General features: G+C 38.9%; 1 protein-coding gene and 1 long non-coding RNA gene across 4 annotated transcripts; both read left to right on the top strand.

Annotated features, from left to right (window-relative positions):
• Positions 1 to 800: 800 nt before the first annotated feature.
• On the top strand, positions 801 to 7,240 carry LOC146364557 (uncharacterized). 3 transcript variants are annotated; one of them, XR_014798892.1, is made up of 8 exons: positions 801 to 1,940; positions 3,603 to 3,712; positions 4,934 to 5,143; positions 5,261 to 5,360; positions 5,479 to 5,550; positions 5,639 to 5,729; positions 5,896 to 6,053; positions 6,719 to 7,240. It is a non-coding gene; the product is annotated as an uncharacterized LOC146364557 (long non-coding RNA). The 3 variants fall into 3 exon arrangements; XR_014798891.1 differs by having other exon boundaries at positions 803 to 1,935; positions 5,479 to 5,538; XR_014798890.1 differs by having other exon boundaries at positions 804 to 1,940; positions 5,479 to 5,538.
• A 2,281-nt stretch (positions 7,241 to 9,521) lies between these two features.
• LOC146364556 (interleukin-17 receptor C) lies at positions 9,522 to 19,149 on the top strand. The gene is made up of 16 exons (XM_084917948.1): positions 9,522 to 9,972; positions 12,066 to 12,093; positions 12,194 to 12,325; positions 12,523 to 12,585; positions 12,704 to 12,804; positions 13,829 to 13,922; positions 14,006 to 14,044; positions 14,155 to 14,285; positions 14,367 to 14,429; positions 14,521 to 14,575; positions 14,682 to 14,902; positions 16,057 to 16,104; positions 16,200 to 16,251; positions 16,425 to 16,520; positions 16,613 to 16,651; positions 16,832 to 19,149. The coding sequence occupies exons 1-16, from the start codon at positions 9,844 to 9,846 to the stop codon at positions 17,623 to 17,625; spliced, it is 2,085 nt and encodes a 694-aa protein (XP_084774074.1). The 5' UTR covers positions 9,522 to 9,843; the 3' UTR covers positions 17,626 to 19,149.
• The last annotated feature ends 777 nt before the right edge of the window (positions 19,150 to 19,926 follow it).

Raw genomic sequence — 19,926 nt, 5'->3', positions numbered from 1 at the left:
TGTTTACATTATACATGCTTCCCTTAGGCAGCATCATTAGAAGACATAGCATACATTTTCACTGCTATGCAGATGACACCCAGCTCTATCTGTCCATGAAGCCAGATAACACACACCAATTAGTTAAACTGCAGGAATGTCTTAAAGACATAAAGACCTGGATGGCCGCTAACTTTCTGCTTCTTAATTCAGATAAAACTGAGGTTATTGTACTCGGCCCTGAAAATCTTAGAAATAAGGTATCTAACCAGATTCATACTCTGGATGGCATTACCTTGGCCTCCAGTAACGCTGTGAGGAACCTTGGAGTCATTTTTGACCAGGACATGTCCTTCAACGCACATATTAAACAAATATGTAAGACTGCTTTCTTCCATTTGCGCAACATCTCTAAAATTAGAAATATCCTGTCTCAGAGTGACGCTGAAAAACTAGTTCATGCATTTATTACTTCCAGGCTGGACTACTGTAATTCATTATTATCAGGATGTCCAAAAAACTCACTGAAAAGCCTTCAGCTAATCCAAAATGCTGCAGCAAGAGTACTGACAGGGACTAGAAGGAGAGAGCATATTTCTCCTGTTTTGGCTTCCCTTCATTGGCTTCCTGTTAAGTCCAGAATTGAATTCAAAATCCTGCTCCTCACATACAAGGTCTTAAATAATCAGGCCCCATCTTATCTTAATGACCTTGTAGTACCATATCACCCTATTAGAGCACTTCGCTCTCGCTCTGCAGGCCTACTTGTTGTTCCTAGAGTATTTAAAAGTAGAATGGGAGGCAGAGCCTTCAGTTTTCAGGCCCCTCTTCTGTGGAACCAGCTTCCAGTTTGGATTCGGGAGACAGAAACTATCTCTACTTTTAAGATTAGGCTTAAAACTTTCCTTTTTGCTAAAGCATATAGTTAGGGCTGGACCAGGTGACCCTGAATCCTCCCTTAGTTATGCTGCAATAGACGTAGGCTGCCGGGGGATTCCCATGATGCATTGAGTTTTTCCTTTCCAGTCACCTTTCTCACTCACTATGTATTAATAGATCTCTCTGCATTGAATCATATCTGTTATTAACCTCTGTCTCTCTTCCGCAGCATGTCTTTTATCCTGTCTTCCTTCTCTCACCCCAACCGGTCGCAGCAGATGGCCGCCCCTCCCTGAGCCTGGTTCTGCCGGAGGTTTCTTCCTGTTAAAAGGGAGTTTTTCCTTCCCACTGTCGCCAAAGTGCTTGCTCATAGGGGGTCATATGATTGTTGGGTTTTTCTCTGTATCTATGAAGCGCCTTGAGGCGACTTTTGTTGTGATTTGGCGCTATATAAATAAAATTGAATTGAATTGATAAAAAAAATCAACAGCAAAAGAAGATGTTAAAAATAAAGTTCATGGTTGTGAATAAAATTGATTTCAATAATCTTTTTTAATTATTATTTTAAAACAACTTTATGTTGTTGTGTTTCACGCCATATTATCAGACCACCTTAAGTGGGTCCGCCTTAAATTTTGAGTTTGTGTGATCGCTGTTGATTGGTAGCTAAACTACTGGTAAACTGTGTACAGGCGTTTTACGTTCGAAGTGCAGAGAAAAAAAAAATTCTGGTAGCAACATTGTGCAGTATGAGCGAACCATTTCACCAAAAAAAGGGGAAGCAAGGCAAGACGTGGCTGCAGCGGTCTGCAGACGTAACTTCTGATCAAATTCGAACCTCCTCCTAAAGAAACAAAGAGCGACGTTACATTGCGGGATGACGTCACCTGAAAATGACCAATAGCGCGGCGCGCTGCTGAGCTGTGTGCCAACCGCTCTTTTTTTCATGCAGGAGACTCAAGTTGACTTCGCTAACGGACACAGTTTTGAACTCGTATATTAGCGCCATTTTTTGCTGCTTGGACCACAGCATCTTCGGAATTTGTAGACATCCTGGCAGCTTACAATTAGTTCGAGGTGAGGTAAGTACATGCACCTTCAAGTTATCTCTGTTATAAAAATCCACCAGCCCAGCATTTATAGATAATTTTAGCAGTTCGTTTTTTATGAGTGAGGTTGCGAATTTAGTTAGCATTTGTGAGTTGAGTTAGCATTACTGTCGCGAGGGAAGCATTGCTCTGGATTAGTTTCTGTGTTTGGCGTGCTTAATTTGCTAGGGAGGAATTACCAAAGTACATGGAGTTATGTTAACCTGTAATTTCTGTGGTAAGGTAGTTCAGTCATCAGGGGGCTACGTGCTTCATTGTAAACTGCATCGGAATGAGCCACGTTGTTTCTTTTGGTGTATTGAAGCAGGCTGCAAGCAGACATACACCAGGTATGGCGCGTTTAAGGCTCATTTTTACTGAAGACACTCTGCCCCCACCCATGTCACTGGTTTCTTCGTTTACATGTGCAATGGCGATGTGTGAACGTCAGTGTCAGAACTCTAAAGAGTTAATAGCTCATCTGAAGAGCCATATTGTGGAAGGACACGTGGTCACTTGTCCAGTAAGAGGATGCACAAATACCTTTAGAGTTAAATCATCTTTTACTGCTCACATGTCACGTAAACACAGTTTTCAGACAGCAGCATTGGTGATTTATATAGAGAGTCTGCATGTCAATCATCATCTGTTCCAACCACATCAGATGACTTTGTACCCTTGATTTCCGAGCCTGCTGCACAGTCTATTACAGATGAAGATAACATGGAAATGCCCCCTGAATTCTGTGATCTTTTTCTGAGAAACGTTTCACTATTCTACTTAAAATTGCAGGGTCAGTTTCTACTGCCTGCTTCAACCATACAGAACATTGTGGAGGAAATGCAGAACATGCATGAGTTGGGACAGACATACAGTTTGGGTAAACTTGCATCACTGTTAAAAGATGACACATCATTATCAGAGGAGGACATCAACAAAGTCTGCGAGTCTGTCAAAAGCTATGATCTTTTTTCTGCATGTCATACCGGGCCATTGAGGACAGTGCACTCCAGAGCTCAGACCTTTAAAAAAGCCTTCAACTATGTGGAACCAAAGAAAATATTTTTAGGGAGAGATGAAAACAGAAAAGATAGGTTTGCCTATTATGTGCCTTTAAGAGAGACTTTGAGATGTCTGCTAGAGTCTGATCTGTGGCAGAAATCAGAAGAGCCCTCTACTGAGCCTCCTGCTGATGTTCTGTGTGACATAAGTGATAGTAAGCTGTTTAAATCAAATGATTTTTTTGGTCAAAACCCATCATGTCTCAAGCTAGTACTCTACCAGGATGCCTTTGAAGTCGTTAACCCTTTAGGCTCTGCAAGGACAAAACACAAGGTATTAGCTGTATATGCATCAGTGGCAAACTTGCCACTTCATGTACGCTCAGACACAGATCACATGTCTCTTGTTTTACTGTGCAGGGAGAAAGATTTTAAAGAGTTTGGTCATGCTAATGTGTTCTCTGAATTACTGGCAGACTTGAAAGAATTGGAGGACAGTGGGATTGTTGCATCAGATGAAACTAGAGTCAAAGGAACTTTGTTTTGCATTGCTGGTGATAATCTGGGTTCTCACTGTATTGGTGGCTTCACTGAAAACTTTAGTTCTTCAAAGTACTTCTGCAGGTACTGCCTGATAACGAAATCTGAATTTCAGGGTGCTGACCCAAATCTGTGTGGACCAGAACGTACCAAAGAGAACTACAACTCTGCTGTTGATCGCCTCCAGATTGACAATACACCAGACGTCGAAGGAGTGAAGTTCAGGTCAGTGTTCAATTCACTGAAATACTTCAACGTTTGTATGCCAGGCTTGCCACCATGTCTAGGTCATGATATCTTTGAGGGAGTTTTGGCTTATGATGTGGCACTGTATCTGAAATACTTTATAAAGAAAAAAGCATGGTTCACTTACTCCACTCTGAACCGACGCATCAAACAGTTTAGTTACCATGCCTCTGATGCTTCTACAAAGCCATCTGAGGTCAGTCCTCAAGCAGCTAAACTCTCAGGACAGGCTGTACAGAACTGGAACTCCTTCCGATTGCTGCCTCTCATAGTTGGTGACATAGTGACAGACCCCACAGATGATGTGTGGAACTTAACTCTGCAGCTGAAAGATATTGTAGACATGGTGTGTGCTCAGAAAATTTCAGTGGCTCAGGTAGCATATCTTGATATTCTTATTCAAGAATATTTAGAGTCAAGAAAAGCTCTGTTCCCAGAATGCAACCTGAGACCAAAACACCATTTTCTACGCCATTACCCAGCACTGATTCTGAAATTTGGCCCACTGATAAGATTATGGACAATGCGCTTTGAAAGTAAGCACAGTTATTTCAAGAGGTGTGCCAGAAATCTGAAAAATTTCAAAAACCTCTGCCATACACTTTCTGAAAGACATCAGATGTTTCAAGCCTATCTTGCAGCAGGGTCATTGTGTCAATCTGTCTTGAAAGTCAAAGATGGTTCTCCATTTTACTCACTGCTGTACAGTAAAGCCATTCAAGAAGCAGTTCAAATGTTTGACTTTACTGAAACCAATACAAAGGTCACAGTAGAAATGATGTACAAGGGAACACAGTACAAGAAAGGACACTTCCTTGTCACAGGGGGCTCTGACTCTGTTGAGTTTGGTGAAGTAGTTCTCATTTTGATTAAGAATGACAGTGTTTATTTTCTGGTGTCGGTGCACGTGACAGAATACTATTCTCAGTATCATCTGCACTCAGTGAGAAAGGAAAAAGAAAAGATGCAGTGTGTGAACATCATTGACTTAATTGATTTCTATCCATTAACATCTTACATGAAGTATGGGTACCAAATGGTTCCATTGAAACACAGTGTGCTGTCACAATAATGGTGCTGTTAGTTTGGTACTTACGAAACACTGTATAAAAGTGTAGTATCAAGCAAGATCAGCTTCATATTTTAAGACCAAAGGTACCACTTGGTGTAAATTGACCTTTATTCACATTCTTTTATCAGACATCTCAGAAATGGGGGACAGCATAAGGAGTTCCATTACTAAGGTGCTGCCGGACCTGTCTGCCTTAATCCTTGAAATTGTACTGGAGGCACTACAATCATTAGGAGTGGAGACATCTGAGGACTTGCAGTTCATCAGTGAGACTGATCTGAACTCTGTCCTGAGACCAGTTCAGGCAAGAAAACTGCTGGCTGCCTGGAAACAAACCAGTAAGTATTATGATTTCATTGCACAATAGCCATGAAGGGCTTTCTGTTTTTTCTATTATGCTTTGGCCAAGGTCCAAAAAGTACAATTAATCTATTGTTTGTGATATTGTTTTACAGCACCAAATATGGAAATTTCAAGCCAGGCCAGCATATCGTCTCCATCTGTTTTAAGGTTTAAGGGTGGTGGCACAGCTAAGACCCAAGAGTCTCTTTCAAGGTTAGTAAAGTAAACAGATTCAAGAAGATATTTTACACATTTCTTTGTTGTCTGTCTCTAAATCTTATTTTGTCTTTATTATGATTAAAAAGGTTTGTTTTGTTCCTGCCCTTTTCAGACACTGAATTTGAGCAGAAACCATAAGGATACTCAAAGGACCTGTGACTCTCAGGAAATGGTGAGATTTCAGGTCATAATCTTTTTTTTTCTTTTTTTTTTCCATTAAATTCATTTTCCTTTTTCCCTTTACAATATTGCTGTTTCGTTTTTGTAAACAGCATCAACTGAGAGGGACAGATGAAACAGTTTCAAGACAATGGCAGGAAAAACATGCTGAAGATTGAAACAAACCTTGGCTGGAAATATTTGGTACGTGTTTTACCGTAAATCAAATTGTTGAAAAACATTCAGCTACACTGCAACACAGGGAAACTTGATTTGCACTTATTTTGTTACTTTAATTTCTTGTCTCATTATTTTTGTCAGTTATTATTGTTTATGGTGTATGCCCTTCTTGTTTTCTTTCTGAATGCAGAAGGTATCTAGCCAGTCCACAATGAAAGCTTCGTTGCACCCCATGAGTCTTCTGGCAGAAATGATGGCGCCTGTATTCTTTGGTTTCCCTAAACATCACACCCTGCCTGTTTATACGAGGCTCTTCAATTAAGTCTGCACCCAAAGATTCAATAAGAGGTAAGCAGTGGTATTATTCAAGTTTTGCTAAAGAAAGATGGACAGGAGACACTAATCTTAATCAGCCGAGCTCAGGTTCATGTCCAGGTGAGCAGTTTCATACGCTATAAAATGTAGATTGAATGATAGGTCTCATCACCATGCATTCAGCCGTTAACTTCAAGTTCTATGATAAATCAATAGGAAACTTAAATACGTTTTCCAACAAATTATGATTGTGATTAGGGCTGCGTTGTCTATGTATCACTTTTACATAAGTAGATTTAAAGGATAACTATTGCCAAAACGCAACCTGGGCTGTTTTTTTTTTTGTTTTTGTTTTTTTTTACTGTATCGATTTTGATGCGCTCAAATTTATGCCCCGGCCCCCTAGTATTCCCATTCACTGGCTATTGACCACAAAACAAAATCACGGTCAATCTCAAAAACGGCTCGTTTGTCATAATTATGCTTTTATATATATGTTTGTCTCGTTTACAGTAAAAACAAAAAAAACAAAAAAAAAACGGCCCAGGTTGCATTTTGACAATAGCTATCCTTTACGAACTGTATATTTTACACTTAAGAAATCATTTATCATTAGATCTGTTTTTGGCAGCACGTTTTGTTCATTTCTGTGCATTTTGCTCAAGCACTGATCAAACTTTGTCCATTTTTTGCTGCAGAGGGGATCCTGCCAGTCCAAAGTGAACTCCTGACAGACATTGAAGTACTCCTGCAGAGCTTGTATCTTCGACACCATGCACATTAGAAACTCCACTGAGTCCTTTCCTTCACCAAGGCAGGACCCAGTGACTCATTACTGTTGATAGGTCAGGGGCAGGTAATATTTTGTTTCATGTTTATTCATTCCTCCATGGATTACCAGCCACATATATGGACACATGCTGTATTCTCAAGATCTATGCTGTTTTGTAGGAATAGAGAAAATGATATGTTTAGTCTGTTTTCAAATGGTATGTCAAATTTTCTCATTGTTTATCAGTAATATTCACTACCTTGGTTATATATGAGCATCTTTAGATTTTTCTATATTTAGCGGTTGCAAATGTAAAATGTACGGTAAACCATTTATGTTCCTCATATTGTACTGTATTTTTAGCGGTAAAATACCGGCAGCTGTGGTTGCCAGGAATTTACCGCAAAATGTATCTGGTCAAAATAAAATGCTGTAATTTGTTATACAATTTCACTGTGTTTTTTACTGTCAAAGGTTTTAATAAGGTTTAACATATTTCTGTTATTTTTACAGTTATTTACAATAATAGGGTCTATCCTATTACTGTTAAATTAACAACAAATTACTGTAAATATTATTATATTCTAACTTTTTTTTTACTGCAAATATCCGTAAAAAGCTATGGAAAGTTGCATTTTTTACATCGAATTGCTGTATAATTGACAAATATATTTGTTTTTTTCTATCATGATTTTGGTAAAATAATATGTTGTCTACCTTAAAATTTAGGGTTACAAAACCAGTATACCGTATTGTCTTTTACAGATTCCACATTTTTTACACGGTATATTCCTGGCAACCACAGCTGCCGGTATTTTACCGTGAATTTGACAGTTTTTTTTTTTACAGTGTATAACTGCATTCATGTGTTTATCTTTTTGGCCTTTAGTGGGTTTGATAGCTTTTTGTAGTAATAACTCCTATTTATGACTGGGGCTACTTCTACAGCTGTGTCTACAAGTGTGTTTTTTGCACACATACTACCTCCTGCATTTTAAAAGTGAAGAATAATTAACATTTTGGCCTTTTTTTTGTTGTTGTATTTTTCCCCCATTGTGTTTTTCACTATGCTTGTTATTTAATGAATGGAAACGAAAAATGAACATGAATGGTAAGACTTGGCTGGGGGACTCAATGAGACAGAAACAGATAAAGCCAGTATTATTCAAATTATCCAACGGAAAACATGTAGTGCAGTGGTTACCTCAAAATCTCAGAGCATTAGAACAAGAACACCGTGTCTGTGGTACTTTCCCATGTCTTATATTTATTGCAGAAGTTTTATGAACTTCAACGGTGAACATTATGCAAAGTGAGTTTAAACAGAAAAGTGACATCTCGTCTGGATCTACAGACAAAAGTGATTGACCTTTGAAGAAGTGTTTGTTCAGTTTTACTAGTTATTCCCTGAAGCTGTTTTCCCTTCCTAAGTATTTTAAGGTGACATTAGCCTGCGGCACTGTTTGCATTATAAGAATATGTTTTGAATAAAAACAGACTGCTTGACAAAATAATTACTTTGACAAAGTATCTCTTTAATCGCAGAAATTTCTTTTTTTTTCTGTATGTGTCGCCTGTTTTATAAACTTCATATAATAAGTTGTTTGTTCATTTGAGTTACGGCAGCACAACACCGAGCAGGAGCTTGAGTGACAGACTTGCTAGACAGGATTAATCGTGAAGTAAACGTCTGCTGCATGATTTAGCAACCCACAGCAAAGAAAACACGAAGGTTTCCATGTAAGCTTCTAGATTCCTACAAGACCTCTGGAGGGTAGTTTGATGTAATACTGTAGCTGCAATAAAGCCACAATTTTATAATGTTACATAAATAAATACATAAAATAAATACGTAAATCAAACAAGTTACATATCTAGCTAGTATCATTTTGTTTAAACTGCAAAGGAGGGCATTTACTCTGGTAATATGTGGTAGACAAATGTATATATGCATCTGCATGGTTTGCATATCTCTCTTAACCTCCTAGGACCTGGCGTCCACATATGTGGACATCAATATTGGGTTATTTAAACCCAATATTGACTCTTAAAAACAAAATTCAGGTAAAAAAAAAAAAAATCTGTTAATTCTTTGTTTTTACATTCATCGGGTCCCAATATGCCCAAATATCAAAGAGAAATTAAAAATGCATGCCATGAAAGAGTTCGGGTCTTAGTAGTTTAAACAAGCAATGTTGGTCATGTTTCAGGTGCCATAAAATGAGAAGTGAAACGAAAGAGTTTGTTAGTGCAGGTGTTTCAGTTTTCTTGATAAGATTACTAATCTAACACACAGTGGACCAAATTGGCATGTTCAGTTAGAGAGAAGTTAAAGGAAAACGGAAAAAACGAGTAAGCAGCTTGCAAGTGAAAAAAACAAGAACAACAACCATAAAGCATCCATCTACATCATTATTGTCACGATGATGGCAAAGTTTAACTGAGCAACATAATGAAACTCTGCCCGCTGACTCATTATGACTGTTTTCAATCTGTTGCAAAAAACTCTCAAAGAACATAAACAAAAAATAGACCATAAAAATGTTGGCAAACACGTGGTTGTTGTGACCGTTTAAGATAATGAAAAAGAAACAGACTTTTGTTCTGATCAGCTTCTCGTTACTTTTTGACTTTCTCTCTTCACAACAATCAGTGTGAGTCATGTTGCCAAGCAGGTTTGTTTTTATAATTTGGTGTGCGTGTCGCTTTATGTTTATGTTGCTGAATGATTCACCAGCCCTGCAGAAACTCACGTTGCAGCTGACAGCTTTGCCCCCTCCTCCCATCAAACCTGCGCAGGTGGCGCAGCTACACGCCCAACTCCAGATTATTCAGTTATCAGGAAGGGCGGTGAAACAAAATCCCAGGAGCCTCACGACGCGTCGCTACTGTCGAGCTAGACATGATCGCGATTTTCTCGTCCTGCCGAGCTCGGTGCTTTAAGTATAAGAAGCTCTGATTTTTATGTGTCCCGTGAGGAGGGGAGCATAGCCGTGGAGCAGGAGACGTGCGTCGGAGTGAAAGGGCTTGTGCCAGGCGCACTCCAAAAATATGGGTCTCACACGCCGGTGGGTGCCACACGTGATCTCCCTGCTGTTATCGCTGTGTTTCTGGCTGTTCGTGTCGGCAGGCGCGCTGGAGATTTTTGACCAAGACACACCTGAGTTCACCTGCAGCAAGGTAAGTGGGGATCCTGGGAACTGAGAAATGTTTCTTTTGGAATCAAGCGGTTAAAGAGTGACTCTTCTCTATGGGGCGAGAGTATTTATGACTGCTCAGTTTTAAGCTTGTAGCGCTTGTATTATGTCTACTATAGCGTCATTATCAGGTCAGACACTAATAAAAACAACGCAAGTTATGGGCGGTTAGTGATTTAAGTGATCTAACTATAAAAGTGTGTTACCAAATTTTGTTATTGCTATCTATTTAAAAAAAAATAATGTAGGTGCAAAGGGAACAAAATTTACTGTGCAAACGTCGTCTTCTTGGAAAATTAGGATAAGAGACACCCTGTCCTGAGTCAGATGTTCATTACTTATTTACTCATCTACCTGAGTCTGGCGCCTTACTCCGCCACTCCAATTCCGTGGAAGGTAGCTTGACTTCCCTGAAACTATTGTGTCAGAAATGGCAGTATTCATGCACATGATGCAGTGTGTAACATTACTTACATAAATCTTAACTGTCTTTATTCCTTGACTTTAAGCAGCAGTGAACATCATTGACATCGACATGACATTTTCATTGGCATTGCTGATTTGTCAAACAAAGAGCAGAGATAAAAGCATTCAAAGCAAAAACACGGAGCATACATAGAAGGATACAACGAAACATAAGCCTTTAAATCCAACACCGAAACATAAATGTGCAGGCAGGAATGAAAGCAAATAAGTCATTGCAGTAGCATCAGATAAGAGTTAATATAGTGATGACAGGAGGAGTATGGATCCTCTTTAATTCTATAGATGTGGGCAAAAATAACAGAGAGTGGTGCAGGACACATATCAGGAGAGAAACAGTGATGGAGAGTGACAGATAGGTTCAAGCTGGTGGTGGGATTTCATTCGTTATGGGATCTGAACCCCTTCTTGTTTGCGATGGTGATGGACATGCTTATAAATGAGATCACACAGGAGTCTCCGTGGACTATGATGCTCACAGATGAGTGAGAGTAGGGAGCAAAAAGAAGGGGAAGCTGGATAGGAGAAGGTTTGCACTGGAGAGAAGAGGAATGAAAGTTAGTAGAAGCAAGAAAGAATACATGTGTGTGAATGAGAAGTAGACAGGTGTAGGTGGACTGGTTTTAATACCCGGGTTCAACCATCCAAAGCAACAGAGAAGTGAAGGAGAGTGCAGGCAGGTTGGAGTGAGTGGAGATAAGTGTCAGGGTGATTTGTGGTAGTAGCGGATAGTACAGGATGGTAGCAAGAGTGAAAGGGAAGGTTATTAATTTGGTAGTGAGACCTCCTGTGGTCTGTGGCTCTGATGCCAGATGTCAGTGTAGCTCCCAGAGTGAGCAGGTGACCATGAGGCAGGAAGCAAAATACAGCAGCCTGCATTTAGCTTCAACCCGAGGCTATCATCCCCCACTCTCTCTCTCTGCTTTTCTGTCTACTCATCACTGTAATAAAGGCAAAAGCTCCAATATAATGTTTTAAAAAAGACAAGAAATTGAGGTGGAGGTAGAGCTGAAGATTTCCACTGGTAGTGAACAGGATGGACAAAATTAGAAAATAATACATCAAAGGAGGAACTCAGGTAAAGTACTTTGGATAGGCAAAGTTGAGTTGGTTTGCACATGTGAAGAGCAGAGAGAGTTGATAAAGTGGGCAAAGGATGCTGAATATTCAGAAAAGAGGATGATGGTGCTGGGGATGGGGTCAGATGGAGGCAGAGGATTTGCTGCGGTGACCCCTAAATGGAGCAGCCAAAACAAGGGGAAGCAAGATATTGTAGAAGAATTACTCTACTACTACTGCAAGAGAAAAGTAATAACAATAAAAATAGACAGAACAAAGGAAATATAAATGCATAAAATTGTTTTTTTTTTTTAAATAACCAAAATGTTATTATAAAAATATTTGGAATCAGGCTTTCATATATCTGAAGCTGCTCACTACAGTTGTGTGATGAATTGAAAGTTTTTAACTTAGCATATCCTGCATACTTTTAAAAAACTATTTACCAGACATTTTACTTACAATTGTTGACATCAGTGGTGCTTTTTAGATGTGATTCATTCAACTCTCGTTCACATTTTATTCTTTCTTCAGGGTTTGACTGACTGCCATGTGGATCAAGGTAGCAGCATGATCATTACTTGCACATCCACTCTCACTGTTATCATCTCAATCCCAAATAAACCTGTTTGTCTAAAGCAGAAACACTCTTGTTTTCACAGCTCCGTTTTCTGATGACTTCCCTGATCCATACAGTAAAGTTGATGTTACACAGTTGCAGCTCGAAAGTGTTCTCTGCTGTTCAAACAAACAGAACTGCAGTCTTTGCCTTCAAGTCACCATCACTCTACAAGGTAGCTTTGCCATAAATCATTTTGAGAGACTACTGGGATGCACATTTCATAATGATGTCAAGCATCATATTTGATGGCGACGCTCTTAATGTTAAAATGTTTTCCTGCTTTCTTATCATAGCTGTCGAGCTTGTTAACCTGTCACATGTCATGAACTAATGTTGTATTTAATGTTGCTGACATGATGATGATCCAAGCTGACGAAATGGGTATCGTGACGGATGTTTCTGAGGAGTCGGGTGATGACGGCGAAAAAGAAGGTGTGTGTGTCAAACAGCAGAACAAAGTGTCTGAGTTTGTCAGCAGTTAGAATCACGTGCTTCAAGCACAAAAAATGTAACCTCATATTTTTCCATGGCATTTTTCTCTATATTACAGATTTTGTGAAAGTGCATTTTAGTGTCCCGGGAGCATTAGACTGTTGGAAGATACTCTATTTTAAACAAAGCAACTCCACTGTTGACAAGTCGACATATAAGGTAACATTAGGAAAGAGTGAAGGTATTATTTATTGTCTGATTTGTTTTTATTCTGGATTAATTAAGTAGTCTGTGGGGTTGGAGACTATGTTTGTTTTGTTTCACTACATGAAAGAGACATTTAAAATGTCATAATCATTCAAACAACAAACTCTTAACTATTAAACATGGCAAAATAGTGTCAATTTTTCACATTTCGAACATCTGAGTTTAGGTTTTCCTTCTTCGGTTCCAGTCCAGATAGTAGCACAAGTAAGCATAGATTGGAATTGCGCCTCAACGAGCCTCAAATAACAGGGAATAAGTAACACATCACACTTTTTTTCTTTTTTTTTTAGGTTGTTGCAAAATTCTATAAGGAAGTTGCTTGTTAAATAAATAACTGGAAACAAGCATGAAGAGGATATTAATACAAAGATTAAACAAAAGGCTAGGGGTATTTATAGACATATGAGGTAATCAGTTAAACACGGAGGGTAACAAGACATGACAGCAACTAATTTAAACAGTGACAAATGAGGCACTGAAGGGTGCAGTAAACTTATGAAATACAAACAGTAACTAGAATTAAACCAACAAGTACTAAAAGCAAAGTAAATAATGCAAGCAAACATAGCACCCAATACAAAGAAAGGCAGACAGAAACCAGAACTCGCACACAAATTAAAAAACACAAACCCCCGGACACGGCACAACCCCACACCTCTTGGAGCCCACAAGGGGGCGGACCCATGTTGCTCTTTTGGAGCTCAGACTATCAACCATTAATTAGAGATATTTTGTTGCTTAACAAGTGCACTATTTTTGGGGGGGATCACACCTCATTTGTACTTTGCGCTTCACTTGAGTTGAATATTCAATTAAGGATGTTGTTTTAAACTGTTCTATTTTTATGTTTCTGCCTAAGTAACAGATATGAATACTTTCTCCATTATGGATAGACTCTCTGCATTCTCATAAACTCAATCTTTACTATATACAATTAAATGTTTTAAAGTTTACTACATATTTCCTGCACTTCCAGCTGCTGTTGAGAGAAAAAGTGCAGTTCGGCAGTCCTGTTATGGTCAGTGTAGACTCAAAGAGTCAAAATATGACACTTCCCTCTTTAAAAAATGGTGAGTTTAAGTTAATGGGAGCAAAAATATGATGAATTGTAGAGCAGTGTTACCCAACATTTACTACACCCTCTGTTTTTCAGTTTGTGATGAGGAGCCTAACGGAACTATAAAGGAATGTGGTAAGACACTTTCAAAACCCAGGAGTAAAATGCAGGCCTGGTAAAAATGGTTTTACACCATTGAGTGAGTTGATCCAGCCAAGTTCTAATTTATGACTATTGAAACTAAGGTCCCAGACTCTGTGTGAAAGATCAGGGGAGGAATGTCAAACTGCAACTTGTAAAAGCTGATGTCAGACAAGGAGATGCGATCACATGGCAGATGGTTTGGGATAAAATTCCTGCAGAACAGCATGAATGGGTGGGTCAATATTTTGTTCTGGTAATGCAAAATCAGCATCATGCATGTTTATTTGTTTAACTTTGTTTTCATCTTTGGCAGCCCAAAGGGAAGGATGAGGTGGTCATTCCATCAGACTTTGTTGCACCATGCCTGTGCTTCCAGGTAAGCTAAAATATTAAGTGACAGCTAAGCTATTGGCAAATACATAAATACATAAATATATATAATATAATAAATATAAAATTATTTACAGGCATGGTGGAAGGGATCATTAAGAACACAAATCTGCCCTTTCAAAAACAATGAAGGTAAATGGTGTTGCCTGACATCAACTTCAGAAGACATTTGCATGGGACATTAATTTTCAGACATGGAGAATTGCATGTTGTTGTTGTTGGGTTTTTTCTTTTTTAGGTGCACTCGAAAATATGCAGCACAGTGTGTCTGCAACTTTGGTGGAGTCTCAGCTGAGGGATGGTGGCATAGGGCTGATCTGGAATGTAAGTGCACCGTGTATACTGGAAGCAGAGGTGTGGCTGTGCAAGAAAGACCAGGTGGGAGGCCAGTGTGAAGAGGTGATGGGTTCCAGACAGAGACTACAAGCTAAATGGGATGAACGAAGCAACAGATACTTGGTAAAAACAGCAAAAATACTGAGTGTGATGTAATGTAGTTTTCATGAGCTCAAAATTATGTTATAATTTTAGAAATGACTGCTATGAGTCAATATCTTCTTTTCACTGTGTCTCCAGAAAAACAATGCATTGTTAGCACCAAAAATAAACTTTAAACCTTATAGTCAGAAAAACGCAGAAACAAAGAAGCAAATAGGATTTTTTTTCCCTTCTTCCAAATGTAACAAAGCAGACAGCAAACAGTCAGTTAAGATTATTTTAATAACTGGAGTCTTATTTCTGACCATCTTCCTCATTTTGGGCTTAACTTCATACAGAGCTGCCTTGTTTGCCTTGAAATATCTCTGTCAAGAGTCACTCAGTTCAAACCATCCTCTGCCCTTTTACGTAACTCAGACAAACAGATATCTACAGAAGAATGGCGAAACAGTTCCAAGCTTGATTCACCTCAAGAAAAAACAAAGAAAAGAAAGAATGTGTCCAACATTTAAATAGATATTCAGTTGTACTAGAATTTGAAGTCTCAACATGAAGTTTTAAGGCTTAATTCAGTTTGGGGGGGGGGATTTTTAATTCAACTCTAAAAATACAGTTTTAAACTAGAATGTTTAAAATGACTGGATTAGCCAATAAATTACCAGAAGGTTGATTTAAACACACCAGAAATTTAGACATGCTTAAAAAGCAGAACCATGGGGAATGTGAAGCCATGACGCTTTCTTTTATCATGATCACATAAAAGAGATCACATTCATGAACGGTGATCTTACAATATCAGAACTAGATGAAAAACAATTTGTAACAGATGTTTTCTAAATGTCTTGAGAATGCAAACTTTCTATTTTTGTTTTGTTTCTTTTAATCCTTGAAATATTTAATGTTTGCGCATCATCCAGTGCCCCAATGTGTGGGAACAAAGCTTTTACAAAAGTTTTTTCAACTGGCTGCAAGCGAACGACAGAAAATAAAAATGCAAGTCAGGTGATGCGTGAAGAGCCTCTGTCAGTTGCATTTGTTGATTTGAATGACATGCTGCATTTTGTTCTGTTATGATGGTTCACTGAAGTCAAAAGGATCAGTGATGAATCTTCTCTTTGTTCTTTATCGCTCTTTATTGGCTGTGATTGACTATGACTTTTCTTTGAACCCTTCAGCAAACCGGAGAGTTCAATGTGCCATCTCACCCTCTGCTATGTGTTCAGGTGATGCTTCAAACATAAATGCATTCACAGTTTCATGAATAATTTTATCACTGTACAGACTGTGCTAACATAAACGTCTGCCTTTATTTTTTTAGATGAAGATTAACGGGACAAAATCACTCTTAGAGCCCCAGTGTCCGTTTGCCAGTAAGACTGCATTACTATCTATTAGATTAATGGATTAATTTATTTTTTTTCAAGCAACATCTAAAAAATCCCACTTTCTTTCATTACTATGTAACAAATAAGTAACTACATAGTGACCTTTTATATAACATTCCATGTCCTTATTAAAGTTTCATATTTTCATATTTTTACAGCATCTCGATTGCGATGGAGCGTGGTGCTCATCATTGGATTACTACTCGTGTGTTTAGCAATACTGGGAGCGTATTTGATACAAGGGATTCTACAAGGTCAGTTTCCAGTTCGAGTGTCACTGAAAAACAGAATAATTGAATGAGTGTTCTTAGAAAATATCTTGAAGGCATCTTTGTTTTCCATACAGGCTATGTTTGGAAGTGGCTGAAAGACGAAGACGTTAAAGGTAGGAGAAAGCCTGACGTTAATTTCACACTGGGCCACCAGTATTTCCACATTCCTTGTTTTCATGTTTTTGTTTCCAAGCTTACTTGGCTTTTATGCCATAATCTTGATTTGAGTGATAATTCTCTGTAGATTTCTTTGATCAAATACTGATTGTAGCCATTGACATCTGCTATTTCAGGGGCTGTGGGCGGTGTTCATGTTGTGTTGCTGTACCCACCTGATGATAACCCTTGCCTGCCAGAGCTGTTGTGTCATTTGGGCTCATCTCTCCAATCACTGGGCTTTAGTGTGTCTCTAGACCTGTGGAGCCACGCTGAGCTCAGCATGCTGGGACCTGTGCCATGGCTCCACTCACAACTTGATCAGCTACAAAGGCAAGGGGGCAAAGTGGTGCTAGTCCTAACCCAGGCCTCCTGGACAAAGGCTGAAGAATGGGGAGCTCAGCGCTCAGAGAGGAAAAGACATGTGGAAGAAGAAGAGGCAGGAAGAGATTACCCTGGGTCTTCTCGCTGTGCAGATGTTTTCAGTGCTTCACTGAGCTGTGTTCTAGCAGACTACTTACAGGGCCGCGCTGGCGAACGGTTTATGCTGGTGCAATTTGAATCCCTCCCACCTGAGCCCCCAGGTAGTTTCCGACCGCTGCCAGAACTTTTCCGAGGCCTGCATGTCTACAGCCTTCCATCCCAGAGCCTGGGTTTCCTGACTGAACTGGCTGGAGCTCGTCAAGTAGCTACTGCATCAGCCAGACGGAAAAGAGCAGGGGGGCTCAGGATGGCATCACGGGCTCTAGCCCAGAGACTGTCAGCATTCACAACAGGGTCAAATGTATTACGCCTTGTGGGAGTGCATCAGAGTTGTGTTGCCGTAGGAGGGGAAGACTCTGGGGAAACTGTGCCATTGCAGCCCAGTCTTATCACACCCCCATCCAGCCCTGACACGGACCTGCAGGGCAGTGAAATGGAGTGGGCCTGACAATGCGACAGGACAGCTATGGTTCAGTTTTGGGATGAGCAAACAGTAATGACACAATCTGAACGGTTGCTCATCATTACCTTTGCTACTTCAGCTTCTTTATTTCAGGAAAAACTCTGGAATCCTAGCCTGTTGAAAAGGAGGCATTAAAAAAAATCAGTCCTGCTCTAGGAAAACAATAAAATATCACCACTTCCAAAGAAAAAGGTGACAGCAGATCTAAAGGTCTGTGGTGACTATTTTTGAAAAGTAGCATGGCTCAGGAGGGCTACAAAATGAGAGTAAAGTGTGGAGAAAAACTCACTGTGTGCACACACTTCTGTTTCTATGACACAACTACACACTTGTACTACTACTGCAAGTAAAAGTTTGTGAAGTTCATGAAAAAAATCTGCAGCACCTGTCCCATTTTTGGAGACTGACATGCATGTATTTTGGCAATTTTGCAGACTGTTAAGAACAACTGGAATTTCTGCATTGATTATTCATAAAATGTGTTCATCATCATCAACTTATACATGCTATTACATGTCTTTATTGAGCACGGTGAGTAATAACTGGCAGAGCAGACAGGGGGAAAAAAGTGAGTGAACTCTGTTTCTCTACCTTTGTTTTAACATTTCCTGTAGCTGCTAATGAGGATTTAACCCCCCCCCCCCAAAAAAAGAAATTAGTATTTTTGGGATGACTTGATTAAGCAGCACACTTTGAATTATTATCTCAAAGTACCTTGAGATGGGCATTTCAAAATATGAATTTGCTTGTTTTTCAACCATCATGTTAACTTATTTGGTTCAGCAAATTTATAATATTGACTGGGCCTAAGGTTAAACCTTATTTTATGAGTAATCAGTACAGCAATACCAGTTCTGTATAACTGCGTATCAATGCGCTGAAAGTAATGAAGAAAAAAGAAACCATAATGTTGTGTTTCTGACTTTATATATGTAAATATATTTAACCAGTTTGTCTTGGCATGTTCATTTTGTTTTATACTGTTTTCTTTTTTTGTCTTAAATAAAAAGCTAATGTTGGTATGTCTTTGTTACATCAAAAGAATAAGCTTCCTTGCATTTGCAGAATAAGCTCGTTGACATGTGTTTAACATGCAAGCTTTAAGAATAATAAAAAAAAACACATTGCAACAACCATTTTTATTAAATAATGGTTATTTTTTTTAACATGTTGTTATTATTGTTATCAGTTAGGGGTCCTAAATGCATCTAAGCTTTAATTATGCCGTTAAGAGTCAAGCCCGGCATGGTGATAGAGTGGTCACAGCAGGTTTCCTGGTTCAAATCCTAGCTGAGGCCTTTCACACCACCTCCACAGTGTCTGGAGTGGGCTTTCTTCCACAGTCCAGAGGCATACATTGTAGGTTAATTGCATGAGAGGTAGATAAAGTGTTTTAAGTGTCAGTAAGACCACTCAAGGCGTAGATAAATGTGAATGCATTATGTGCCTAACTGGGTATTTATGCCTGTGCGCTTTGCACCCGCAAGCACAAATAATAACACTGTAAGAAAATAATCTAACAATAGCAAAATATATATATATATATATTTTTTAAAAGATATGATTAAACTAACAGAGATTGAAACCAAGCTCAAAAGAAACAAGGCAGAGCCGATCTGCATTTATTTAATATTTATTGATAATTATAAATGCTAGTTATGAGGATCTTTATGACACCCTCTCCACCTTTAAGATTAGGCTCAAAACTTTCCATTTTGATAAAGCATATAGTTAAGGCTGGATCAAGTGACACTGAATCTTACCTGCAATAGGCCTAGGCTCCGGGTCATGATGTGCTGAGTGTTTCTTTTTCACTTACCTCTTTTACTCACTCATGTGTTTATACACCACTCTGCATGAATGCATTATCTCTGGCTCTCTTCCATGGTTTGTCTTGTATCCTGTCCTGTTCCCGTTCACCCACAACCACTTCCGGCTGCCCTCCCCTGAGCCTGGCTCTGCTTGAGATTATCATCATCATCATTTATCATTTATTTATTTATATAGCACTTTATATTTCACTTTAAAAACACTTTAAAAACACACCTGGTAGACCAAAGTGCTGTACAATACTAATATGCACATAGTCAGTTACTTCATGTTAAGAGGGTTGCTAAATTTTGGGGGTTTTCTCTGTATTATAAAGCCCAGTAAGAAGCGCCTTAGTGTGACTGCTGTTGTGATTTGGCGCAATATAAATTGAATTGAACCGATTACTATTTATACACTATAATTAGATCTGTACTTGAAAATTAGTTTTAGAGATTTATTATGAGGGAATTCATG

Source organism: Perissodus microlepis, chromosome 20, assembly GCF_051167445.1.
Source record: "Perissodus microlepis isolate ML-2025 ecotype Zambia chromosome 20, ASM5116744v1, whole genome shotgun sequence".
NCBI lineage: Eukaryota > Metazoa > Chordata > Actinopteri > Cichliformes > Cichlidae > Perissodus > Perissodus microlepis.
Note: the sequence above shows the minus strand (reverse complement) of the source record. Positions and strands in the feature narration are given on the sequence as shown.